We start from the raw sequence: 27,547 nt of genomic DNA, 5'->3' as shown, positions 1-27,547 counted from the left end.
TAATTTCTTGTGGTCCATTCTGGTTGTCTTGCTATATTGAATGGGCATGTTTTTATCATGCTATGAAGTGTTGTCCTAACCAGTTCTACTGATATTCTCATTACATTATGATTTATGCATTTGGACATGAGATAGTTAAAGTGGCATGTGTGATAAGGCAGGTGATACATGATAGTAAGATTAAGATACTCAGAACTAGAACAATTTTTACCTGATCATAAGTCAAAGATGTCCTTGCATATTTGAGGAAATCCCTTTTTATAGCTTTTCAAGTTTTTTTGGACACTAACAGTTTTGCTTTGGTTTTACAAAAAACAGCATTCTGCCTCTGAATTTTGAATTGGATTTTTTTAATAGTATATACTGCTGCAAGGTTCAGTTTCTGATTTTTATGCAGCCAAAGACAGTAAAGTTTTGTTTTCATTACTTCTCCACTGTTTTGAATAACTTGGTTCAATTCCCTACTTCAGCAACCTTGTGCAGCTCCCTCAGGGAGGCTGTGCTATCTTATGCAACCAGGGAGCTGACTGGCTCCTTGAACTGCAGTTTCATGTTTCTTCAGCACAGAAGCTTGTTCTCAGGACAGACAGGTAACCTCTTCCAAGGCTTCTCTTTAAGGTGCAAAATGTTTTCTGTGCAGTTGAAGAAGTACTGGTTTGTAATTTTATGTGTTGAGGTGAAAATTGCTCCTCTTTTTCCTTCTGAGCCACTTAATGGCAAATAACTTCAGAGTCTGGACCCTGTCAGTAACAGGCATATTTTGTTAAAAACTGACTTGAAAGCCTGAAAAACTAGAATCAATATGGAATAACTGGGTTTTTCTGCACTATCAAGATGGTAAAATATTCAGTTCTAAAGAATGTGAAAGATTGTTCATGTCTTTTCCTTGCCTGTTCCTTTTTTTTTTCTGAATGCCAAGACAGCATTGAAAAACACTAAATGTGCTCTGTTGAAATCTGTGTTCCGATAACTCCTATACATACTGAGACTATCGCCTGTAAACACTGCTAATGCAGTTTATGCAAAGAATCCAGAGAAGTAAAATCAGGAAATGCTGTAGTAGTATTAATTATATAGTTGAAAAGCAACAAAAGTTCTCTGAAAGTGACCAAGTATTTGATCTAAGCTCTTTAAAAAGCAGATGATGTAATACAGCATATTGATCTTAATTTTAGCTTTCCTGAGTTGGCATGTTGTCAAAATGAATATGGAAATAGATAACTTCTCTTAACAATATTAGGAGGTGTTACTCCATAATTGGCAGCTGATAGTCTTTTGGATAAGACATATGTTTTTTGTGGGTTTTTGAGGGCTTTTAAACTCTTGGTTTTCTTTTAGAGACCTTAAAAAACATCTGATAAAGAACATTAATGAAAAATGCAGGCAGAATTTAGACTTCTGTTTTCTGTTATTTTTTGCTGAATACCAAGAGTAAGATTTGGAGGATTATCTACTGTTTTTTCTTGTACAGGTTTTTAAACCAGCAAATAATTTCCAGGATTGCTCCTTTTCTGACGGAAGGAGATTCTTCTATCAAAAAGATAGAAAAATCCCATGGATTACATGGGATTTTATGGCAAGAGGAATAGTAATTGTCTCCTTTACATTGATCTTGTTGAAGTAAGAGAATTGTTGAATATGGAGGTGATCACAGTGATCTCTGCTCTTCAAAGACTGTGTTTGTTTATTGACCAGAATAATCCAGTGTTGCTTCTGAATTTTTTCTTCCCTAAGCAAAACCTCTGTGAATATATGAAGATTTTACATATCCCTGAAGTGGTGGCTTAAAAAGCGTAATCTGAAGGAAAGGTGCTGATACTTGGTACTTTCTTCATGCATTTGTGCATGTCCTTGTTTCTTCTCTCATGCACTGTGGCTTTTGGTCTCACACAGTTGTGTTGATGTTCTCTGCCTTTATTCCAATTTGATTCAGAACTACTACCATGTTTTTTATTAAAATACTTGTGTTGATATTTGTACAGTGTTGTAACTGTACAGTAATTTGTACAATATTGTAACTGAAAGAAAGCTGAAATTGTGAAATCCGCTCAAATCCTTTCCTGGGGAAGGGTTGGGATGCATAGGTACTATGATGAAAGCTCCTGTTCAGTTTTATGGAAGTTTAGCTGTTTAACTACAGATTCTCTCAATATCCTTCAAAATGGAGAAATTCTCATCATGGCGATAGCTGGCCCAACCTTGATATTTTTATTTTGCCATTGGGATACAGGAGGCATTTGTAGCTCTCTGCCACCAGTTAGTCTCTATATTTTTCTTGGCTTTTTTGAAGATTTTTGTGAGATCTGAGGAGTACCAAGGTGACAGAAATTTAAAATGAGGATTCCAGCAGAGTTTGGACTAGATAGAAATGTCTTTTCAGGACCTAACAGGGCTTTTTTCACTTTGTTGTTTCAGAACTAGGTTTAGGGGCCTCTGTTTCATGTTAAAACTCACATATTTATTCTTGCTATGTTTAGAAAAAAAGTAGAGGGGTGTTGATAGACCATTAAATGGGTCTGTGAAATGAAGATGTTTTTATGAAAGGTAAACTTTGCAGTCAGGAAGGGGGGAAAAAACACTTGAGCTTTGCTCTCTGAAGTCTTTTAGCATATTTGTAACTTGATTTTTCACCCCAGTGTCTTGCACTGGTGGTTAGCAGGTATAATCAGCAGCCCTGTGCACAGTGGGTGGGAGCAGTGTCAGCAGTAGTTATTTTAGTGTGTCAGATTAATTTAAATATAGTGATGGTAATATGCACTGTTCTTGAAGTTTGTAATGCAGCCTACCTTTTAATGTAATTCAAAACTAAAGCCACACAGAGCATTCACAGGAAAGTTCTTGGTGACAGACGCTGTCTGTAGGCAGCTCTCTGTATGTCTTACTCAGAGCTGTTGGCTTTATTGTGGCTTCCATGTAAGCTTTAAAAATAGTTTTTCTGAGAAACTTAGTATGTATAGGTTGTGGCTGGCTTGAGATAAGGGTAGAAAATATAGCTGTAGTTGTGATCATCAAGATATTTATCTGGAAATGGTATTTCAGTAAGGTTGATGTATAGTGCTGCAGCACTGAAAATGTTCCCAAACTTAAAATTTACCTCCATAGGCTCCCAAAGAAACTTTCTTTACAAAGAGGAAAGAAAATCTGTGTATAAGCTAGTTTTCTTGAATTTCTTTTCTCCTTCTTAGTTTAGAGAATCACTGGGACCCGCTTACAGCAGGCATATGCTTGAATACAAAATGAAAGAAATGCTCCTTATCTGGATGGTAATTGATATGCAGAAGAAAAAGTAGTACATGTTAGTTGATTTTTAATTTTTTTGTTAAACACAAGTAGGATGTGACAGCCAGAAGTACCTTGTAATACATTAATGTGGTTTGGAATTTGACAGATTAGAAGGTCTTCAAATAAATACAGTGTATGCAAACACACATATATGAAGGATTGTGGATCTTTTATGAAAAACGTCATTGAGATGACTCTTCTTTTATTCTACATAATGTATTCCAGACTGTCTTTCATTTTTAATCCAGTAGGTGTTTTCTTTAATCTTAGAAGACTTAGTCACAGTTGTCAAAATAATGAGCTATTCGTGGTGTAATTTTTCTCCCCAAACTTAAGTAACTGTTGCCAGAAGAAACTGTTTAGAGGGTTTTTTTCCCTTTAAGTTTTTACTTCAGTACTCTTAAAACCTGATGGAATGTAAGGTTTGTTGAGGAGCTCCTGCAGTGCCTGCTGTAAAGGATCACCTGTGAGGTTTGGGTCAAACAAGAGCACCTGAAGGATGTCTGCTAACCTGCAGTGCTTACATGGATGCTTAATTTCATACTCAAACCCTAGTTGGATTAAAGGGCTTAATTATGTCATAGCTTCTGGCAAGCTGGGAGTAGTTATTAATGTGTGTAGCATGACTATAGGTGATGTCTTGACAGGCAGCCAGTGGCAGTGTGACCGAAGGAGAAGAATGAGCTCCTACATGCAAACCACCTTCACCTTGGCCCAGCCACCCTCACACCCAGCCCCGTGTCTGTGGGCTTCTCTGCCAGAAACACTGATGGTTAGTGGCCCCTTCACAAGGACCACCCTGAGGAGGGATGGGACTGCTCTTAGGAGCAGACTTTCTGAGCTGAAGTTCCACAGCTTGGAAGTCCTAGCACTCATTTGCCTCTTAACCATCTCCATGGAGATCCAGAGGCTAGCTGAGAGGTGGCCCTAGTGACCTCAGGTCATAGTTCAGAAACCTGGAGCTCTTTGCAGAGACTTGAAAACCTCCATGTCAGGCTGTTTAAAGTAAGTCAAGAAAGTATACAGGTCGGCTGGTTTGCTGCTACGCTTTTTAGAGGAGTTTCACACCTACTATAGCTATTAATTTAGACGCAAGTGCTTTATTACAGTGGAAGTGCTTGTACAAGCTGTAGGCTGCTAGAAGCTCTTTCTCAAGAGAGGCAAAAGAGAATTTTCTTTTTCCTTTAAGGTACCTGCAGCTAAAATAGATTATTGTAATTTGCTGTGGGAGAGCAGTAAGTTCTAAGGAGTTATACTGGGATCTGAAAACTCCAGTAGCAATAGTGACTACAGTAAATTCACGAATACAAGCCACACTGAGTATAAGCCGCATCTCTGGGTGTTGGCAAATATTTCGGTTTTTGTCCATAAATAAGCCGCACCCGAATACAAGCCGCTCTGTCGTTCGCAGCGAGGACCCGCGTGCAATTAGTAACAGAACCGCGGGAGGGCGGGGTTTAGTGGCTGAGCTAAGGCTGTGCAGGCTCGGCCCGCTAGGGGCTGCTGATGGGGCCAGGTGGCCCAGCCCGGTGGGGCCGCTCGGGGCCACCCGCCGCTGCCACTGGGCTCGGTCACCCTGGGTCGGCGCTGCCCTGCGGTGGCAGGCAGGGACGGAGCTTCCCCCGCTCCTACGGCAGCGGCGGCGGGCGGGGACGAAGCTTTCCCGCGCCCATGGCGCCGGCGGTGGGCAGGGACGGAGCTTTCTCGCGCCCGTGGCGCCGGCGGCGGGCGCGGACAAAGCACCCCGCCTCCTCCCCGAGATGCGGCAATGGCAGCGCACGCTTCCACCCGCCTCCCCGGGCCACAGCAATGGCTGCGTGGGGCTCCCGTCGGCTCCCCGAGCCGTGGCAATGGCGGCGCGCACTTCCCCCCCCCCCCCCCGGGCCGTGACAATGGCTACGTGGGGCTCCCGTCGGCTCCCGGAGCCGCGGCAATGGCGGCGCCCCCATCCTCCCCAGGCCGCGGCAATGGCGGTGCAGGGTCCCTGTCGGCTCCCCAAGCCGCGGCAATGGCGGTGCAGGGCCCCGTCGGCTCCCCGAGCTGCGGCAATGGCGGCGCAGGGCCCCGTCGGCTCCCCGAGCCGCGGCAATGGCGGCACCCCCCGTCCTCCCCTGGGCTGCGGCAGAGGAGGGAAGAAGAGAACTCTCCCGCCTCTCTCCCCGCCCCCCGTGCTGCCTGCAGGGAGCCAGGGCAACACGGTAACACTGTAACAATCGCGGAATGCCGGCTTTTACTGGCAGGTGCTTGGCTCGGCGCCCTGGCTGGCACGTCTGGGGTTGTAAATGTCAGAAAATTATTCACATATTAGCCACCCCCGACTATTAGCCGCACTTCCAGGTTTCCACCAAAATTTTTGTCAAATTGCTGCGGCTTGTATTCGTGAAATTACTGTATATTGATTGGTGGGATCTTATCTTCACTATCTTACCAGTTGCATTTCTGGAAACCTAACTATTGTCTTCAGTGACTTTAGACCCTCAGTGACTTACATTTAAAAAACACTATCTCTTCACACGGCTCAGATCCTTCTAAAATGCTTGGATGAACATTGGGAAATACATATGCTAAATACAGTGTTATGTGTCTATTGGAAACATTGAGAGCATATTGAAAGCATGTTATGTAGAACAGTCCTGGGATAAATGCTTTGTTGTGTCTAGTTGTGAGTTGGCCCACTCTTCTCCTGTGAATACAGCAAAATAAATGCAGGTTTCATTGTTGATATCCAGATCCTCTTTCCTAAGCTTGTGCATAATGCAGTTCTAAAATAATGCAGGAAAGTGCTTGAGCTGCTTTATATGAATTTAGTAAAGGTAGTTATTTGTGGGGCTGGCTGGTGTCTTACCCTATCTAGAACATCCTGTACCAGCATGTCAGGGGTCCCAGATTCTTACCAGTATCAGTAATTGCTAATGCAATGCAAGTGCTGAATAATTTTGTACTGGGTAGGTATCAACCAGCTTGGGATAGGAGAAACAGAATGAGTTTTAAAAGGGCTGATGTGTCTGCTTTTTATCAGGTCTGCTTAATAATTTTTGTGTTAAGTGCAATGTCAGGATCTTGGCTCATTGGATGCAAATGCAGCAGTTCCGTTTTCTGTCAGGAATACTCCGCCCTGGTAATCTGGAAAATAAATGCCAAATTCTTGGGGGAGTATTTATTATAATTCCCATATCAAAATTTGCCCTTCAGGATTACGTGGTACTGATTCAAAGCCTGTTTCGTACTCCTTTTCAGAAAGGACGTGTTTCTGACAGCTTCCCAACTCTGAGGTGTGCAGCAGGCTCCGAAGGGTGGCAGGTATGTACAGTAATTTCATGATTACAAGCCGCACCGTTTTGACTAAAATTTTGCTCCCACAGCAGAAATGCGGCTTACACTCAGAGGCGGCTAAGATGTGAATAATTTTCTGACATTCACAACCCCGGAAGTGCAAACCGAGGCGCCGAGTCGAGCAACCTGCCAGTGAAACCCGGGACTGCGTGATTGTTACAAATGGGTTACTCTGCGCTACGGGTGGAGCCAGCTCTGTGCAGGCAGCGCAGGGGCTGGGGAAGGCGGAGGACTCCCTCCTTCAAGCAACCCAGCTCAGGGGAGGCAGGGGGCTTCTTCCTGCTGGTCCCACAGCTCGGGTGGAGGCAGGGGGCTCCCATCCCCTCCTGCCACTGCCACCGTGGGTGCCAGCGGACTCCTTTCCCTCCTGCAGCCGTGGGAATGGTGGGGCTCCATCCCCGTCTCCCACCACCGCTGCGGGTGCCGGCGGGCTCCGTGCGCCCCCTGCCACTGCAGCGCCGGGCCGGGGCAAGCGAGCCCAGTGGCGGCAGTGGCTGGCCCCGAGCGGCAGCACCGAACTGGGCCACCTGTCCCAGCCCTGAGCCCTCACGGCCCGAGCCGAGCCAGTAAACCCCGCCATGCCGCAATTCTGTTACTATTTGGCAACTTTGTTGCACGCGGGTCCTCCCTGCGAATGACAGAGCGGCTTATAATTGGGTGCGGCTTTTTTATGGACAAAGAACAAAATGTTTACCAACACCCAGTGATGTGGCTTATGGTCAGTGCGGCTTGTAATCATGAAATTACTGTACCTTTGACAGCTGAGTTTTATTTACAAAGTTTGTGAATTTCAGACTAATAAAGACAGGCTGGTTATATCCTTTGCTTTAGTTTTCACCCTTTTAAAAATCTCAAGCACAGTACCATTTTCATACAGTCTTATGAAAAACATCATTATTTACAATATTTTTATTATAAAATGCATATGGATTCATTTTCTCTTGAGGTAAGGTAAAGCCCAGAACTTGCAGACCAGTAACTCTTTATGATTAATGTACATGTAGAGCATGGGATTATTTGCATTTCAAACTGCAACCAAAATACTTTGTAGTTGCTAGATGATTACAAATTAGATGAAGATTCTTAAGACAATTTGGTGTGGTCTTTATCTCTACGAAAAAGCCCACTGGAGGATGTGCGCTAAGGCTGAAAGAGCATATAAGCTGAGGAAACAAATTTCCAGTTTTAGGCCACAAATCAGTATTTTCTGTTTCTGCATGATAAATATGTCAAGCAGTTCTCAGGAAAATAATGTTTATGTTTAAAGAAGAGAATTTATCTTCTGATGGATACTGTGAGAGATACTTTTTTTAAACTCACATTCCTGTTCTTTCGCTACTATGTTCTTTTTCTGTGGACAAAGATGAGCCGAAGATAAAGTGTTATTGCAAAAAAAAAATAATTACAAGACAGACTAAAATCCCTATTTTTAAGATTATTGTGGGTAGATCACTAGGAATAATATTCAACTTCAAAGAGCAACAGGGAAGAGCTGACTTGGATGTTGAACTATCCCAAATAGAGAATTCAAGAGCTTCCCTACACATGTTCTAAGACCCTTTTCTGCCTGAGTACTCCCAGATATTAAACCTGGGTTGTGACAGTGTTGCAGTTAAAACCAAACAAGAAAGTCCCTGAAGTTCATCTTCTCCTACCAGTTACACATACTGTCACAATCAAAAATATTGCTCGTTTCTACTCATTGCAGGTTCTTGCTCATTTCTTCTTGGACTCATAGGACTGAATGAGTAATTTGAAATTATTTTAAGATGCCTCCAGCGCATGTGAATGCACTGCATGTCTAAATTAACAGGTATGTGTGCTTTAAAAAAAACTATCCTCAGCGTCCAGCAATACTTTCACAGTCAAACATCCCCGAAAGTAAGCCCAGCACCCCTTCATACATATAAACCACACAACACAGGGAAGGTGCAACCCTGAACATGACCTTTGAGTGGGAACTAAAGAACAGGTGAATGCACAGTACATTCCTGAGTGAAAAAAGTCCTTTCCTGGTAAGGTCTTGGTCTTGAAGCAAAAGAATATAATACATCAAACCTATAATTCAATCCTGATTTATATTTTTTCAGTATGCATCAAGTCCCTAGTATTCCTGCAGTATTTATTTGTTTTGCTAACAAGGACACCTGTAACAGTCATCACAAATCCAACACAGCCCCTCTTGCTGTCGGGATGCACCTCTGGTTTCAATGTACATTAATTTCGTGATTACAAGGCACACTGACTATAAACCGCATCGCCGGGTGTTGGCAAACATTTAGTTGTTCATCCATACACAAGCCACACCCAATTATAAGCCGCTCTGTCGTTCACAGGGAGGACCCGCGTGCAACAAAGTTGCCAAATAGTAACAATCGCAGCATGGTGGGGGATTTACTGGCTCGGCTTGGGCCGTGTGGGCTTGGGGCTGGGACAGGTGGCCCAGCTCGGTGCTGCTGCTCGGCAGGGCCACTCGGGTCGGGCTACCACTGGGCTCACTCACCCCGGCCCGGCGCTGCACCGCGGTGGCAGGTGGGGACGAAGCCCGCCGGCACCCACGGTGGCAGTGGCAGGAGGGGATGGGAGCCCCCTGCCTCCACCCGAGCTGCGGGACCAGCAGGAGGAAGCCCCCTGCCTCCGCCGAGCTGGGCTGCCTGAAGGAGGGAGTCTTCCACCTTCCCCACCTCCTGCGCTGCCTGCACAGAGCCGGCTCCACCCGCAGCGCAAAAGAGTAACCAATGTGTAGCAATCACGCAGTCCCGGGTTTCACTGGCAGGTTGCTCGACTCGGCACCTCAGTTTGCGCTTCCGGGGTTGTAAATGTCAGAAAATTATTCACATCTTAGCCGCCTCTGTGTGTAAGCCGCATTTCTGCTGTGGGAGCAAAATTTTAGTCAAAACGGTGCGGCTTGTAATCATAAAGTTACTGTAATTTGTACAATTCTCACTATGTGATTATGATTACTTAAAATACAAATTTACTAACTTTTCAGTTTTGGGAAAAAAATTGAAAAATAAAAAAAGGTTTAAGCAAAATCTCACAGTTGAACTTCTCTTGGTTTTTTTCTGTGTATGGAGCCTTAGAATCTGTTATAAAATCAGCATCAATAAATACAAAAGTAGACTTGTATTCTGTTGAGGTTTTAAAATAAAGTTATTTAGGGAGAACTTGAAATTTATGCCCTCTGACAGTCGAATCATTTAACTCACTCTTTTCTGCTGGTAGAAGCAATTCACTCATAAATTTGCTTGTCTCCACATTGAGCTTTATATCCCTCATTATAGTAACTTACAAGTTACTCCTTACAAGTTTTGCAAATGTTTTTTGGGCTTTTTTTATGTTGTTTCTTTTTTTTTTTATTTTTTATTTTTTAATTATCTAAAAATAGCAGGGTGGACTGCCTGGTAAACCTGCTGTGCATGTTTTGCTCCTGGCAGTGGGAAGGAAGGGTGTCTTACAGTTAGTTTTTCCGTTACTGTGAGATCTTTCATATTTCTGTCCCTGGAAAATGAGTGATGTGACAGTGATTTGGTGAAGAGGTAGGGAAGTGCGTATTTTAAAGGGCCTTCCTTTAAGGCTGAAGGAAGGTGGTCTTTTGTCTGGCAACCTCGCTGGGGAGCTGGCATCCTGTGTCACGGAGTTGTGCATTGCCTGTGTTGGGGAAAAGTGGGTGATTACACATGTGGGAAAACAAGTACAGAGTAGATAAGAGATTGCAAGGAAGGATAAACCCTGTTGAGGAGAATAAAGGGCAATACAGAAAGGGAGGAAGGTTATGGGGGACGCTTTGTAAGGCTGGGGAACCATGAAAAAAAGAGTGATGGAACTAGACCAGAATGGCCAATGCTCCTTTGACTGTCTTCAGGGAGAGGCTGGATACTCTGTGATGGTAATTATTATTTCTTGGGAATCACAAGAGTTCAGCTATGATGATGACTGTTTCTGGTATGTTAGTAAATTCTCCTGATTTTAACCTTCATATACATATAAAACTAGATCCACTTAGCAGTTTAGGTTAATACCAAGCCAAACTGAGAAGTTGCACAAAGCAGCTAAGTGTTTCTCGGAAGAAAAAATATTTCAAAACCAGTTTCGCAAGATTGGCCATTTCCTGGCTTTAAAATTGCAGAATGTGGCTAACTTATGTGGTACTTAATCCTACAAGATACACACTTGGACCCAACCATACCTTGCTGACTGGGGAAGAAGATACTTTCCTCTGGGTTGCATTACTTATAAAAAAACCTGGGCAAGAGCTGTGGAATTGACACCTCTGAAGATGAAATTTTGTGTTCGCAAGTATTTCATTGTGCATACTTTGCCTTTGTGTCATGGAGGATGAAAAAGATTACAGTCTCCTTCTCATGGTTGGTTTTCCAGCTTCTCACACTGCATGACTAGTATTTTGCATTTTTCCAGAAGGTGGATTAAGCACTGCTTCTTTGCCCAGTGACACAGGTGATGTGAGAGACAGATTGTTTCTGATCTTGGTAACAGTAAGTGTGTGCCATTGCAACTCCCTGGTTTCAGAGCTTGTGCTAGTATTCCTTACCACCAGTTAAGCAGTTTGAAATTTTTCTAACAGCTTTGAATTTTTTAATTTCTATCCTTATTTTTCTGTCCATGCATTACAATTACATGTGTCAAAGGGAATGTTCACAGCTTTGAGCTTCCAGCTGTGCTCTGCCAAACTGACAGGAGCTGCATTGATTGTTTCTACAGTTGCCCTATTTTTGGTCACCATAAATACAAGCATTATGGAAAACTCATTTTGCTCCAGTTCGTTGTCTTACATTGATGTAAAACTATCAGAGTCCCTAAATTACGGATTTACTGATTATTTACCTCAGAAAATTTTTCAGTTCTACAGAAAAGTAGACTCATGGTCACTTCAATCAGATTTTAATTATGTAGCAAAATATTTCAAGTTTCTTTCTGCTTTACTGCTTTGGTGTACTTGTTTCCAAGCAAACTGGCTTTTTGGGAGTTATGCTCAAAGTATTAGGAGAACTAACTTTTCAGAGATTCAAATCACTCAGATCTTATCAAAGCTAGTGAACACTGATGGAACTGAGTTAATCTGGAAATCAGGCTAATGTCTGGGCCTTTTAAGTTTTTACTTTTTCTTCTTATACCCCTTGTGTTATGTGAAAAGATATTATATTAGATTATGAATGACCTCCCAGTGTATGTCAGTAAAGGACTTACTCCAGATAATTTTCAGCACAGGGAAGGGCGGAGCAGGGGAGAGTAATTAAATTGAAGGCTAAATTAAAGGACAAAGTTCTGAGTGCATTTTCATCTCTACTTAATAGAAATGAGAACAAAGTGGATCTTGCACAATTGGGCTTGTAATTTCACTGTAGTCCGTTTCATTCCTTTTTGTAACATGCAAGATTTTGCCCTAGATCATAAAGTAATGTCCCACTAGTCAAACCTAGTAATGTGAAAAAAGGACGTTTCTTGCAACCCTATGCAATAGGAATGAAATCACGGATTTCAGTTTTGTATAGCCAGAGCAATTCTCAGTCCACACAGCAAAGCAGGCACTAAAGAATCCAGACAGACCCTTTGTTTCCTTCAAAAGATAATGTTATTTGTTTCAAGTTTCACTGTCATTTTGCATTTACTGAGGTAGGCAAGCTAGACTACTTAGTCTAGCTAGTCGGGAATGTAATGTGACTGTAGGAAAACTCAAGATTTTCCTTTACTAGGGCTTATATTTGCTAATACTGTTTGAAAGTCCAAAATACGTTCAGAACTTCAGAAGTCTCCTCTGGAGTCGTCTCTGCTGTATGGTGGTGTGTGTAACTGATAGCTTAAAGAGGTCCTGGCTATCTCTTAAAAAATAAATAAATAAATAAAATCGACTGTTAACAGGGGATTGATTTTTACATGCAGTCTTCTCAGTAACAAAAGGCAGCATTAAGGAAAGGATTAACTGTGTGTATAAACAACAGCTCAGAGATATTTCTTCAAACTGCTATTTTCCTTCTTACATTTATCTTAAAATAGCTAAACTGCCTGGAACTTTGATAATTGAACTATTGTAATATTTTAAACACTTACATGTAGAGCTGTTTGCTTGCTTCAGGATGTCATTCCTTGTAGCCCAGATGAGTGGGCACATTTTAGTGTTTTGGAGGAGAAACCTGGAATTGCTTGTGTATTATGATAAACAGGAAGGATGAAAGAGACAAAAAAGCCTAGTAAGCTCAACTGTGAAAACAGTGCCTTAAAAACCAAAATGATTCGTAGGATCTGCTACTAACAGTTGGATTTGATCCAGAGTGCTTACCAAGACAAAAAAAAACACAGGAAAAAAAAATCAAGTTACAGGTTCAGCTTGAGCAAGTTACAGTCTTGTGTGGATTTTTTTTTCTTAGTAGATAAAAGATTTATAGAAAATGAGATTTCTAAATCTTATCATCTTGCCTGTGAACATTTAGTAAAGCAAGTGTAAACACTTAGAACTTACTTAGCCTCCTTTAGATCCACTGGCTGCGTTTACTAGAGATTACTTGCCTTTTCTTGCTTAAACCCGGGTCCTCCCAGAGGCAACTTGCTTGTGCTTAAATATGTTCTTGCTGCAGCTTCCCCTTAGTCTTTTTACCTCTGTGTTTTTCAGGTATTGACTCCTTCCTTTTTAATGTTACTAATGATTTTGTAACCTTCTGTTATGGGTTGGCACTGGCTGAATGCCAGGCATCCAGGAAAGCTGCTCACTCAGTCTCCTGTGCAGCTGGGCAAGAGAGAGAAAATTTAAAGAAGTGTTTGTGGATTGAGTTAAGGACTGGGAGAGATTGATCATTAAATATCATCATGGGTGAAGCAGGCTCTAATTAAAGAGATGAATTGAAAATATTACAGTAATTTCACGATTACAAGCCGCACCAGATTATAGGCTGCAGCTCCAGGTATTGGCAACATTTTGTTCTTTGTGCATATATAAGATGCACTGGATTATTAGCCGCACTTTTGTTCGCAGTGAGGATCCGTGTGCAACTTTCACAAAGTTGCCAATTAGTAACAGAATCGCGGGATCACAGGCCCTGCTCGGGGCGGCCGCCAGGGAGTGGCCCCGGCCCCGCTCGCCGCTGCCGCCAGGAAGAGGGAGAGCGGCGTGCCCGGCCGCTGCTGCTGCTGCACCTCCTGGGGCCGGGCGGGCTCTGGCTCAGCTCAGGGCTGCTGCGGGCTTGGACTTCAGTGTTGGGAAATAACCAAAATCTGTTCATATACTGGCTGCTCCTGAATGTAAGCTGCACTTCCGGTTGGGAGCAAAATTTTAGTCAAAATGATGCGGCTTATAATCATGAAATTACTGTACTAACGCAATCAGGGCAGGATACTGAGAAGTGAAAAAAGGCTCTTAAAAACAACTTTCACCCCAGCCCTCCCTCCTTCCCATAGTCTACCTCCTGCCCCCTCCCGTGATGCAGGTTGACAGGGAATGGGGATTGTGGTCAATTCATCAGCCACGTTTTATCCTGCTGCTCATGGGGAGGAGTCATTCCCCAGCTGCACCATGGGGTCCCTCCCAGAAGCGACAGTTGTCTGTAAATTTCTCCAATGTGAGTCCCTCTCATGAACAGCTCTCTGTGACCTGCTGCAACATGAGTGCGTCCCACAGGCAGCAGTCCTCCCAAAGCTGCTGCAGCCTGGGTCATTCTGTGGTGTGCAGTCCTTCAAGGACAGGCTGCTCCAGCGTGGGAGTAGAACCCCTCTCTCTCAGAGTCACAGCTTCCTATAGCATGCACCTGCTCCAGTCTGGGGTTCTTCCATGGACTGTGGGTGAATCTCTGCATCCCCATGGATCACCAGGGGCTGCAGGGGAATCTGCCCCTTCTTCTGCACTGACCTTGATGTCTGCAGGGCTGTCTCTCTCACATGTTCCCACCCTGCTTTTTTCGGCTCACAACTAAAACTGTGCCACCACCTGTGTTTTGATTTCTTCTTAAATATGTTGTCACAGAGGCATTGACCACTATTTCTAATCAGGCCAGCCTTGGCCAGTAGCATGTCTGTCTTTGGAGCTGCCGGACATTGGCTCTGCTGGATGTGGTGGAAGCTTCTAGCAGCTTCTTCCATGAGTTACTCTTGTAGCCCACTTACTACCAAAGCCAGGCCATGCAAAATCAATACTCCTTCACTTGCCCTCCTCCTGGATAACCTTTAGGTATTACAGTTATCTTGTATTGTAGTAGGTCTCTTCCTCAAGTCACCTCGATATCTGAGGCAGTAGTGGCACAGTGACAATCTAGCATCTTATGCCCTGCTACAAAGGACATTGTGGTTTTTTTCATCACTGCCACAAGTGAGCAGGCCTCAAAACCTATTTATAATTCAGTAATTGATGAATGCGCTCACAGCTTCTGGAATCTTCACCTAGGAGTGGTTGTAGGAGGATATGAGGATTGGAGAGTTCTGAAAGATGGTGTAGAAAGCAGTGAACAGTTTTGTTTATTAGGACAGACTTTTCTGTGTCTGAGAGTAATAGTTGACTTGGAGACACAATGACTTTCACGGGACTATCTATGTAGCAGTTTTCACTGTTTAAGTGTCTTCTCCCTTAATTTTTGTATGCAGTGCATTAGCTCTTTGTTTCTGAAGCTGTATTTCTACCCTCTGCACACTGCACATCTTGAGTGAGTAGCATCATAGGAAATTTCACTAAAAAAGACACTTCTGTAAGGTCCCAAGTGTGGGAGGTACAGGAGATTTGTGTAACTATACTTACTGTTAATGCTGTGCTTCTCATGTTCTTTGCTCTGTGACCTTAGTCATAGAGATTTTTGTTATCAGTGTTTATCATTTGTTAGAGAGGTGGATTTTCTATTGAAAGAATAGACTAGAGTCAAGTTTTATGCATGGAGCATAATTGAACTTTGCTGAAGTTCTAAGTATTTACACTTGGAGTTCTAGATTGTAATGATTGCTTTCAATTATTTCCTATTCGCCATGTAATGTGTCTTGTTTTTAAGAATATGATTTTCACCAATTAATATATTTTGTATCCAAATTAAGATATGTAGTCAACTGTAGAAATACTGCAAGATCAGTGCTATTTTTGGCAGTATTAGGTTTGCGTTCTCTTCTACTTCTTACTTCCCTCCTCTCTCCACAGCATTATTTATTTCTCTGGCGAAACAGAAGAATGCACTCAGTCACACTTCTCAGCAGCTCTGCAGCCTGTGGACCGTGTGGGCAGTCTCTGTATGCAGCATCCTGGAAAATGTGCATTTTCTTGAAGTGATCTGCTGAAAAGCACGTACTTGCACGGTTGTTCCAGCCTCCCTTGTTGCATTGCTCTCAGGGGCTGAAATGCCTGGTGTCTGATACTCCCTGGGAGCTCCATTTCATCTGCCAAAGAAACACTACCTGCTGCAGTTATCCAGTGAACCACGAAGAGCAGGGACACTGAAGATGGCTGTGTGTGTTTTTTATGCAGTTTGGGGTTTGTTGCTAGAAGTGGCAATAGCATTTGGCCCAGTACCAAGGATCACTTGGGAACACAAAGGTAAGAACAGAAATTTAAGTATTGTAGTATGAGACATTGCCACATCCTCAGGATTTCTGTGGTATTTGAAACTCAGTGAAGTTTTAGGTTCTTCCAGCCAGTTTGGTCTGGTGTTGCTACTTTTCTCACCTTATGAAATGCTTAGGACTAGAATATTCAAAAGTCATTCAAGTACTGGGTTTATTGATTTTGGTTCCTTCAAGCAGCTTTGAAAACAGAGGAGAAATTCCAAATTTGGCTTTCTCAGCTGAAGATACTGCAATTGAAACTTGTTTTGAGAGAAAATCACAGTAGGTGTATTTTATTTTAAACAAATTACTTTTACCTGGAATCTGAATGCATTAGCAAAATACACAACTCCAGCTAATAATCTGTTTTGGTACTGAGCCATCCTGAGCATTAAATAAATCAACAGGTAAAGGAAAAATAAGCATTTGGCCCTCTTCTGACAGCATTTTATGGGTCTAGATATGAAAATCTTTTTCAGAACAATGCTTTCCTTGCACTTGAAATTGCAGCAGTACAATAATCAGGAGTCTGCAAATATAAGTGCAAAGAGAAGTAATAGAAATCAGAGGATCCTATAGCTTTTGGTTTAATAATTTATCCTGGATCTGAAAAGAAATTTAGAGCAAAGCCCATAGAGTAGTTATTTGTGAATATATGTGGTTTTATCCCTATTTTCTGCTCCATGTGGCATGGGTGCTTTAAGAGATTTTGTCTTTGGGTCCTTCTTTAACTTTAGTAAACAGCAATTGATTACTTACCCAAATGTGCAATAACTGAATAAACCCAAACAAATACATTGACCATATAATTAAGCGGTCTTAAATAAGGATATTAAATTCTGGGCAGACATTCTGTAGGGAAAGATAGATGAAGATTAAGAATATAGTAGGATAAGCAGATTATGAGATGACTGTAGGAAGAGTTTTCCTGATTATTGGTGTATCAATTAGTGAGTTGCTTATACAGCCTTTTCAAAAGGGTAGGCCGAGACAAGGCTTGTAGTTCTTGCTTAGACTCCTTGACGCTTCTGTCTTGTAGTTAAAATTTGGCAAGTTGCTTTTTAATGGTGAAGTGAGGTACTGCCTACTCACATCCAAATTAGTCAAGATAAATGGAGTTTATTTTCATTCCTGCTATTTTTTCTCTGTCTGTCTGCTAAAGATTGTTGCATTTAAATGTTGGAAACTTTGAATAGAAGAGGGAATTTAGTTCAGCAGAGTTGTATGAACTAGTTCATCTATTCTGGGAAAATTTTCCTGCCAACTAAAAGATTTCAAAATTACGTGCTTGAGAATATAGTTTAAAATTAGTGTTTCTGGAGTATTATAGTTGAATATGTGCAATTACTGATGATAGAATTGGAAGAAATAGGACATTGTTTTAATCTGTATTGTAAAAAACCATGCTTAATTAATCTCGTATCCTCATGTACAAAAACTTTCAGTCATTTTTACATTATATAGTTGTACATTCAGAAAAAATACCCTTTTGTATTAGTCAGTTTGTGTCATCTTTCTTCAAGCTATTCTCATCCGCTCTACACACTTCCTCATTCCACTGCCTTTTCTCTCATATCTCCATCTTTTTCTTATCTTACTGATATTCATCTTGATTTTTCCCTCATGCTTTTATTTTGTGTGTATGCTGTGTATTTCATCTCTGGTTTTCATTTCACAGTCGGCTTCAAATGATTTGTTATTTGCTTCTGTGTCTTCTTTCTGTTTATGTCAGTATGCTGAAAAGTTGTCTAAAGGTGCAGGATATTTCGGAAGATTTGTTCAGGGTACCTTCAAGGGCTATGGTGATGACTGGCCTGATTTTCCACAGGAGATTAGTATATGGAAAGGAAAAGGTGAGGAACTGACAGTGGATGTGGAAAATAGAAGTTTAGAAAAAGCAAGTAGAAAAAAAATGAAGGAAGAAGTGAGTTACTGGGATCATCACAAGAGGAAGTACTCGAGCATTTGAAATTGAATGAGAAAGTCAGGACAAGTGATTTTTGATGTTGGTGGTGGAAGCTGCTGTTTCTGCTTTCAAGCTTCTAAGGGGTCCCTTGTCTTGTATATGGGTTGTCTGAACCTAATCCTTGTTGTTTTCAAGTTTTCCAGCAGCTATTAAAACAACTTAGAAAAAATTACTCATGAGCTTTACCCTAAATGATTGTGTTTCTTCATGAGGTGCTGTTTTTTCTTCCATTTCAACAGAGGTCCAGCTAATACATTTTAATGAATCAAAAGTGTCAAACTATTCAACCTTGCTGTTAAGCGAAGACAAAAATGTTCTGTATGTAGGAGCCAGGGAAGTGATCTTTGCCTTAAACGCAGTGAATATTGCTGAGAAGCAGCACGAGGTATGCCTTTTAATACATTATCCTCCATGTAAAAATTGTACTCCAAATTTGACTTGATTTACTGATCTCAGTAGCACTGCATTTTAGACAAATAGATACGTAAAAGAGAAATTTCTTTGTATGTTCTACTCCAGTATTATTTCTGGAAGATTTTACACAGTAAAGGAGATAATAAGAAAGGAGAAGCTGTATATAAACAAGTAATTTGAGATCTCCTTGGGTATTTTCTTCTTGGGGGCAGGATGCTTGACAACAGGGACTGTAGGTAGTTCTGTAGCAGTAGTTCTTACATGTTTTCTTAAAACCAGGAGTGGGCCATTTTCTGTTAATCTGAGTCAAAAAGTAATCTGAAACAGAGGCAAAGCTGGGGCTTGCTGATAGCAGGCTATAGATGAGCTGCAATGAAGGCCCTGTCAGTCTCGTGTTCTGTTCTGTGTCTAGGTGTATCTAGACAAGTGATGGTGCAACAAGTGATGGTGCAGACAGGTCTGATCAGCTTCCTGAGAGAAGTGCTTTGAATATGTTTGTGCTGGTTTCTCAAAGTAGATTAGCCCAGGCAGAAGTCTGCTAATGTTATATTGCTTCCAGGTTCTTCCAGGCTCCTGCTTTTCATCCCATCAGCAACACAAGCTGACAGTAGAGGTGTAACATGGTACACCACCCAGGGTGCTTTAGAAGATGCTTATAAATGAGTTTCAATCTGAAGAACATGTTCATGACTGGTGGTGGGCACTTTCACTAGCATATAAAACATAGTTGTGTAGTGTAAATTAGCCCAGTAAATTTTCTTTGATTCCTTTCCCCCAAGTGTTTTTTATTCAAGTGTTAATGAAATAGAGAGGTACTTCAAATTGAAAAAATACTTACGGCAGTTACAGTTGCATTTCCCTAATGCATATGATAATGAAAAGTTCATTAGCCATTTGTGAGAAATCATCATTACGAACCCAGAAGATAGTAGTTCAGTTCTGCTTAAGGCACATGGATTCAAAAATGTCACTTCCCTGGGAAAAAGTAACTTTGAACCTTTGAATGCTGCTTGCAAAATGTCTTGCATTTGCTCTGTGTAGGATTGCCTTTTCTTGTGTGTGTTAGTGCACGATTTTCAGATCTTGCATTGAATTAAAGTACTTTGAATGTGCTTTTTTGTTGCATGTTTTTTCACTTAGTTACACTGGAAGGTCACAGAAGATAAAAGGACTAAATGTGCAGTCAAGGGCAAATCAGAACAGGTATGTACTTTTATTGAACTTTGTGAAAAATCTTGCACATTTTACTTCAAGAGGAGTGACATTAAAAGAAGAACGTCTCCAACCGTTTGAAATTAAAATTTCAAAACAATCACCTACATTTTTTTAATTAACTTGAGTGTTAGAAACTGCAGCATACTTAGTCTTTTTTTCTTAGGTCATTATTTTTGTTGTTGAACACTATTTGAATCTTTGAAAATCTGAATACACCATGATGTGTGCTTAATGTTAATGGTTTTCCATTAAGTTGATAAACCAGTATTGCTTTCACTGAAGCAATTGATAGCAACAGTAGTGTTTTGTAATTGCAATAATTTCTTCACAGTATTTGATTTTACAGAGTGAATGATTAATTTTGTGTGCTTTGCTTTAGGGCATAGGGGTTTCTTATTAGACCAATGTATTTTTTCACTGCCTCCGTGTTAGTGTTGTGTTGCTCGGCGGGTGTGCACAAAAGTCACACCCCTGTGGTGTGACTCAACACCTGAGCAGACAGACCTCCTGTCAGCTTGGGAAGGGTCCCCTGGTGTTTCTGGGAACCACCAACTCCTCATGACTGCCAGGGCACAGGCTGGCCTCCTGCTCATCTTGCCTTTCTCTGGGGAGATCGTTTATTTGAGGTAGTTGACTGTGCGTGGATGTACCTTTCTGTTTGTGTAATGCCAGTTCATTTAATGATGCAGTAAAGTAAGGATTTTCTGGGCAAGACTGATGGTCAGGCCTTTAACACAGATTTGAAAGTGGAAGTCTACAAGTCCTCTGAAAACAAAAAGCAGATCTTCTCTGCACTTGGAGGGATGTAATCCTTGAATATGTAACCTATTTAGTTTGCACTGTTAAAAAAAACCCAAATGCTGCATCCAGGGCTCATAGTTATCTTGCATTCATGTAGTTCATCAGGATTGGGAGTGGGCTGTCTCCCTTTGACTAGCTGCTTCTTTTCCTTGACTGATTACTGATGATCATCAGTACATTATTCAAACATGAGCTGTGAGATATTTAAGGTGTGTTTCTTCTTTGTCTACCTCTGCAAGATAGGATCAGAGAATATTATTTTTGTTTTACCGTTCAGTTGGGGTTGCTACTAATAACACTGATACACAGCTGTGATGAATATGGGATACTAGTTTCTCTTGTGCATGAGCATATGTTTAGGAGACTTGTGTGTGAATCTCCACAAGTCGTCTCAAAAATTACTGGTGGCATATATTAGACCCCATAAATAAATACTTTGATACAGGTCTGAATTTATTTTATTTTCTCCTGTTTCCATAGTTATTGCCAGCCATGCTTTTATTTCACTTCTAACCTTCTACTAGTCACATTTATGTTGTAGCTATGATGTTTTGCACAGTGCAATAGTTTCAGAAGGGTCAAGGTATTAAGCCACTACTTTTATTTCTTACACTTAAACAGGCAGTTCTCTCCCCCCCCACCTATCAGCACTATGCTGTGTGATGCCAGCAGAAAGCATTTATACAGCTTTTCAAGGGCCTTATCTGGCAGAAAACTGGTTTTACACTCTTCCCCCCTGCTTTTTTTCTCTCATACGGTCACAGAAATACCTAATTTGTGTCATAAGAAGGAGTAGTAAGGCCAGTGCTTGAACTTGCGTAGGAAGTTCATGGAACAACAGTTCAGTGGAGGGATCTGGCAGTGTGCTAGCAAGAATTAAGAGGTGTTTTTGATACTGGTTTTTAACCTCTCTCTAAGTGGTTGTTGAGAGTTGTTTCATTCATTATTATTCTGAATTTTTATTGTATCCTATTAAGGATTTTGGTCAAACTCTTTGTTCTGTTTCAGAGCTAAAGATATTATGGAGTTTCCTTGGACAGTATCAAGGACTGGAAAAAAAGAATCAAGATGGTTATAAGTGACAAAACTTTGTAGCTAATTTAAGGGTGTTAGAGATTTGGCAATTAACAACCTTGGCTGTCAGTGTTTCATTTAGATGTACGAGAGGTGACAGAGCCTAAAACTCACTCCATGTTTAACTAACATGAAGTTGTTCCCATGGACTGGAGGTGTGTTTTGAGCTTGTCCTTCCATAACACAGCTTGAGATGAACCCTGCTGAGCGTGCTGTCCTGCTAGGACACTGAGGCAGCTGCATACCTGCCTCAGGAAACCGGCTGCTGCCGGTTTGATTAGAACTCCGGAAGATTGTAGGGAGGTGATGTCCCAGTGTCACCCATGTGTCTTCTGGGCTTGCCAGTGTGATGTAGCATAAGTAGTGGTAATGGACAACATTTATTGTTTATGTTGGAATGTGGATGCTATGGTTTATCAAACTCTATCATCCTCTATTACAGACAGAATGTCGTAATTACGTGCGTGTCTTGCAACAGCTGAATGATACTTTCCTCTACGTGTGTGGAACTAATGCATTTCAACCAACATGTGATTACCTGGTAAGAAATGTACACATTTTGACCCAGCAACAGCTGTAACTTAAAAACTGCTCAGGTAAACAATGAGTTGCTCTCATTTTTCAAAACTGTTGCATCTTCACTGCTGGTTGTAAGGTTAGAAGCATTTGTTGCATTCTCCCATCATAATGGCAGAGTATACTGCTCCTTTTTCAGAACACTTAATGAATTATTGGTTCATCTTGTCTAACTGCAGATTTATTTTTTCTTAACTTTTATACTTCTTTGTATATTGTGTGTTAGCATGAAACCGTTACTAAAGCTGAAATTACATTGTTTGCAATTTCCACTCATTACTGAATCTCCCTGAAATTTCTTGGATTCCTGTCTCTGCTTGTCTCTGCTCCTGGCTGTGCCAAAGATGTGTAGTGCTGAATCCTTCAGAGTGAAGTCTTGGCACAAAATTAAAACTCCCTTTTTCTTGCCACTGATTCTTGTATCATTTTCCATACTGCAGCTCTTGGCAATTCGAAAATTGAGAAATCTTGTAATTCTTTGTTGCCTTTAGCTTCCAGTGCCTTCATTACATAGTATAACTGATTACTTTCCCAATACTGTGGCTACATTTCAGCTTTCTGATCCTCATTCTCTTGGTTTGTAAAGGATTTATAAAGTAGAAGCCAAAGTACTCTGTTGCTTTTTAAAAACTAGTTGGATTACACCCTATCTCACAAATTTACCATCATCTCAAAAATCGTTTAATCCACCTCAGAAAACCTTCTTGATTTCTAAGATTCTCAATCCGTTTTTTCCAGCTAATTAACTAATTGCCAGTTCTTTCTGCGTGTCAGTTAACTTCTCTGCCTTTCTTGCTGTCTAGCTTTTTTGGGTGCTCTTTCTTGAGGTTTGTCTGGATTTAACTTTCCATCTTTTGCTCCTTCCTGCTTCCACCCTCACAAATTACAGGATCACGTTTTTTCTCTGTCTTTGAGACTCCTTAAGATTTTCTGAAAGCACATATGCCTCCTATAATTTTACACCAAGTGCCTTTGATACTGGAAGTTGATGATGCAGCCCATTATTTAGTGTTTTGTTTTTAGCTAACTTTGCACAAGTTGAGTTGCTGAAAGAAAAAAGTGCTAGTAGTTGTTTTGTGGTTTTCAACAGAATTTAATTTCATTTGAACTTGGAGGTAGAAATGAAGATGGTAAGGGCAGATGTCCATTTGATCCTGCTCAGAGCTACACATCTGTTATGGTTGGTAAGTTCAGACTTTGCATTCCTCATTCTCACATTTAAAAATGTTCTATCTTTTCCACTGTCACCCTCCAGTCTGTCAAAATGGTGGCTTGCATCCATGCTTTTTGTCTGTATTGTGCATCTGTATATATGTTAAAATACTTACGTAGTCAACTAAGCAGGTTTCTTAAAAAGAGAATTTCAAACTCTAGGTTATTTTGAAAGCAATTTCTAAAATAAATTTTCAAACTGTATTTCTGCATGTTAAACATGCTTAGTCTAGATAATCTGAATGTACTTAAACTGCCCTTGTTGTAGCAATTACTGTAGCTTCAGTAAATATAACAAGAAGTATTGTTAGCTGTTCCCAAGATGTGCTACAGAATAGGGAAGCAAGATATTTATTGCAAGTCTCCTTCCTACGTGGCAACACACCACTGAGTCTTAATTTGGGGAAGCCAGAATTTTTGGCTTTTACCTGTGTGTCTCAAGATTATAAAAGAGAAGCTCAATATCACGTGAAAGAGGAAATGAGAAAAACAATAACATGCTACCTAAATCTGTACAAATTGAGTTTGAATAATGGTGGCATAGAAAGAGAGGAAAATAATTCCAAACTTCTGGTACATTTAAGTAAATTTGCACACTTTAACATAAACTGTAGATTTTCATGTTAAATATTAAAATGCCACAAAAACAACATTGACTTTTTTCAATTCTCATGTTAGAGCAACAAAAATAATAAACCCAAGTGTGAAGTGTTAGCTTGAGAATGATTGACAGAAATGTAAATATAAAAGATTTGCCTTAGGCAGTTCAGAGGAAATCTGTGTTTAACTTTTCTTGTGGGAAGTTACAATTTACATAGACTCACAAAATATTTATGTACTCATTTTGGTATCCAGTCCGTAAGTTCTAATATATTTGGTTTTGTGTTTGAAGATGAGGAGCTTTATTCTGGGACTTCCTACAATTTCTTGGGAAGTGAACCCATTATTTCACGACACTCTCATCAGAGCCCTCTGAGAACAGAATATGCAATACCGTGGCTTAATGGTAAGTGAGCATGGGAACTGACCCAAACAAATTACAGTAATTTCACGAATACAAACCGCAGCAATTAGACAAAAATTTTGGTGGAAACCCGGAAGTGCGGCTAATATTTGGGTGCGGCTAATTTATGAACAAAAATGTGATATCTGCCCTTACCTAGTATCATACCAGTCCAGTCCTGAGCCGAAACAGTTTGAAATCCATGGTTTCCCGTTGTTCCGAAGATGAACCAATCAGAGAACAGCTTATTGCCTGCCTGTGGATGGCGGCGTTACTGAGGGGCGGGGGTTGTTATCGGGGTGAGTTACCTCGGCGAGTTACCTCAGCAGTTCGATAAAAGTGTGTGATATTTCTCTGTACTTTTTAAAGTGTTTTCAGTTTTGTGCGGCTGTGGGGCTGGCTGGGCTCGCAGGGAGAGGGCTGCGGGAGCCTCTCGCCCCACAGGGAGAGGGATGAAGCGGGCGATCGGCTCGCAGGGAGAGGGCTGGGGGAGCCGCTCAGCCCGCAGGGAGAGGGCTACAGCGGCCGCTCGCCCCGCGGGGCTGCGAGGGCTACAGTGGCCGCTCCTGTGCCAGCACGGAGATGTGGCTCTGCTCGGAGCTCAGCTGCCTGCCCGCACGGCTGAGCGGCTGTTTAAAGGCAACGCGGATCCGTTGAGAATGCTCACAAAATGACCACACTATTGTTCCTGTCTTTTTCGGCTTGTAAATAAAGGGTGTGTCTTTTTTCACTTGGAAACAATGTTTCCGAGGTCGGCAGTAAGCCAGTAAGCCCAGGCGATCCCGCGATTGTGTTACTAAATGACGACTTTGTGAAAGTTCGGGCGAACTAAAGTGCGGCTAATATTCCGGGTGCGGCTTATTTATTGACAAAGACATCAATGTTGCCAACACACCGGATATGCGACTTATACTCCGTGCGGCTTGTATTCGTGAATTTACTGTATTTTTCTTCTTTAACATCACATGTACAGAGTTTGAGTGTCTTACCTGGGTAAGGAGTCTGATGTCTCAAAGAGATGGATTTTGTTATACTGACATACACTGTGAGTGTGTGCCCTCATGCATGCCATCAAGAGATTGTATTTTGAGATTCCAGGATTTTTATCAGCACTGATGATGAAAACAGCTTCAGAATATACGTTTCAACTTCACATTAATGGTTTATTTCTTGTGTGCTTTTTCATCCTTGCAATAATGCAGATTAATTATGATATGGTAAGGAATGGAATCATGGTTCTTGACACTTCAAGTTACTGAATTACAAAATTCACTGAATTTTGTGAATTCTCAGAGGTTTGAGGCTTTGTACCGAAAAGGACTCAAATCATGACTATTTTTCAAAAAATACAGGATTCAGAGTTTTGTGATACATGTTGTAATGACGCTGTCATTTTACTGCTTTAGCTAATAGTGAAATAAAGGAGAGGCAGACAAGGGAGGGTTACCTCTCCAGGCCCATTAGAAAACCACATTTGAGTGTGGATGAAGAATGCTGAAGTAATGAGCTATTAGATTGTAGAGATCTCTCAGGTAGCTCAGTGCTTTCACATATGTTTTGTGGGGTTTTGGTTTTTTTGTGTTTCTGGTTGATTTTGTGTGGTTTGGGTTTTTTTTTTTTTCAGAAATCCTGTTCGTATTATGAACAGCAAACTGTGTAAGTAGATTGCTTGGAGAGGAGGCAAATGCAGTGTGGAGTTTGGGTGAAAGACAACTTCTGAGGATCCTTGAGGGAATCAAGTTAGTAGTCACATATATAATAGAAAATTCTTTTGTTTGTATCTGTAGAGCCCAACTTTGTTTTTGCTGATGTGATAAGAGCGGATCCAAACAGCACAGATGGAGAAGACGACAAGATATTCTTCTTTTTCACTGAGGTGTCTGTGGAGTACGAATTTGTTGGAAAATTGATGATTCCAAGAATAGCTAGAGTATGCAAGGTGGGAATAGTTCAGTTTACTTTTACTATATCTCGTAGAGACTTTGTGCATGTTAAGAAGCATTCTTTATTCTGGATTTACCGGCAGGTAAATGGAGGTGATTCAGTTTAGTAAATCTTAAAGAATAAACACTTCCAGTCAGAACTGAGAAGGCCTAATATTTGCGTTTTAAATAAATACTTGATTTAATTTTGCACAGTTGTGAAATTTCAGTACATCTGGGGGTTCTGCTCCTCTCCGGGAGAAAACAAAGCAACCGTGACAAAGCCTAGCAACATAAAAAGTGTTGCTCCAGTTTTCATTGTTACTTTATTTAAACAAGTGCAGCTCTCTGTGAAGAAGTGACTTTGGTTGGAGCTGAGCAGATAGGATGTGTGTCAAGTGACTTTGAAGTAGCTGTATGCAAACACAACTGTAGCTGTGTCACACCAAAATAGTTCTTGACTGTGGTGTAGCAGATGGGACTTCTATGAAGCTGCTGCAGCTGCCAGGGCCTGAAGGGAAATGGTCACCAGCAGCCTGTCACACTGCCTGTGCTTAAACATCAATGTGTTAAGCTGATTCCAGTACATCCTTAGGAGTGCTGGCTAAAAGTCTTGCTGATGGAAGATTTTTCAGTAGAAAATGTTTATTTAACAAAAACTTTTTCAGTGGAATTTATCAATTTCCTTTTATTCCAACAGGAAATTTATCTGGCTGTTTCATTTTTATGAGGTTGAAAGTTTTATTTTGACTTTACTGTTTTGCATTTGAACAGGGAAGTCAAAACATCAATAACAAGTTAGTGCCCTTGAGATCTCCTTTAAACAAGGAGCTGGAGGCAGGTTTAGATGGGGCTTATTATTATGGCACTCTGCCCACTGGCAGCTTGTGCACACTTTAAAAGGGGAGTATTGTGGAATATGAGAGCTTTATTTATTATATTGTTATGTATTTCTGTTGTTTGAAATAGAAATCAGTGGCAGATTGCACACCTATAAACATTTTAATATATTTATTAAAACAATTAAGTATGTTAATTAACAATTAACATACTTAATTGTTTTAATAAATTTTGCAGATTTCCTTTAATACATTGCATACATCATTGGATAATGAATGGAACTATTAAATGGAAATGTTAATACTGTTTCAGTATTAACATTTTGTAAGAGAAGTATGAGAGCTACAGCTCAATTATCAAATATTTTCAAATACATTTCTAGTC

General features: G+C 41.0%; 1 protein-coding gene across 15 annotated transcripts in view; it reads left to right on the top strand.

Moving 5' to 3' along the window:
* SEMA4D (semaphorin 4D) overlaps nucleotides 1–27,547 on the top strand; it is a 104,943-nt gene that overhangs the window by 51,086 nt on the left and 26,310 nt on the right. For all 15 annotated transcript variants that reach the window (XM_033085403.1, XM_033085402.1, XM_033085397.1 and 12 more), the window contains 7 exons: nucleotides 15,740–16,132; nucleotides 18,346–18,491; nucleotides 19,661–19,723; nucleotides 22,053–22,151; nucleotides 23,277–23,370; nucleotides 24,291–24,404; nucleotides 26,189–26,340. In XM_033085403.1, coding sequence (XP_032941294.1) covers nucleotides 16,039–16,132; nucleotides 18,346–18,491; nucleotides 19,661–19,723; nucleotides 22,053–22,151; nucleotides 23,277–23,370; nucleotides 24,291–24,404; nucleotides 26,189–26,340 — 762 coding nt within the window. In that variant the 5' untranslated portion in view covers nucleotides 15,740–16,038. The remainder of the gene's footprint in view (nucleotides 1–15,739; nucleotides 16,133–18,345; nucleotides 18,492–19,660; nucleotides 19,724–22,052; nucleotides 22,152–23,276; nucleotides 23,371–24,290; nucleotides 24,405–26,188; nucleotides 26,341–27,547) is intronic.

The sequence above is a fragment of the Catharus ustulatus genome, chromosome Z (assembly GCF_009819885.2).
Source record: "Catharus ustulatus isolate bCatUst1 chromosome Z, bCatUst1.pri.v2, whole genome shotgun sequence".
Classification (NCBI taxonomy): Eukaryota; Metazoa; Chordata; class Aves; order Passeriformes; family Turdidae; genus Catharus; species Catharus ustulatus.
The sequence above is the reverse complement of the archived record's forward strand: the minus strand, read 5'-3'. Positions and strand labels throughout refer to the sequence as shown.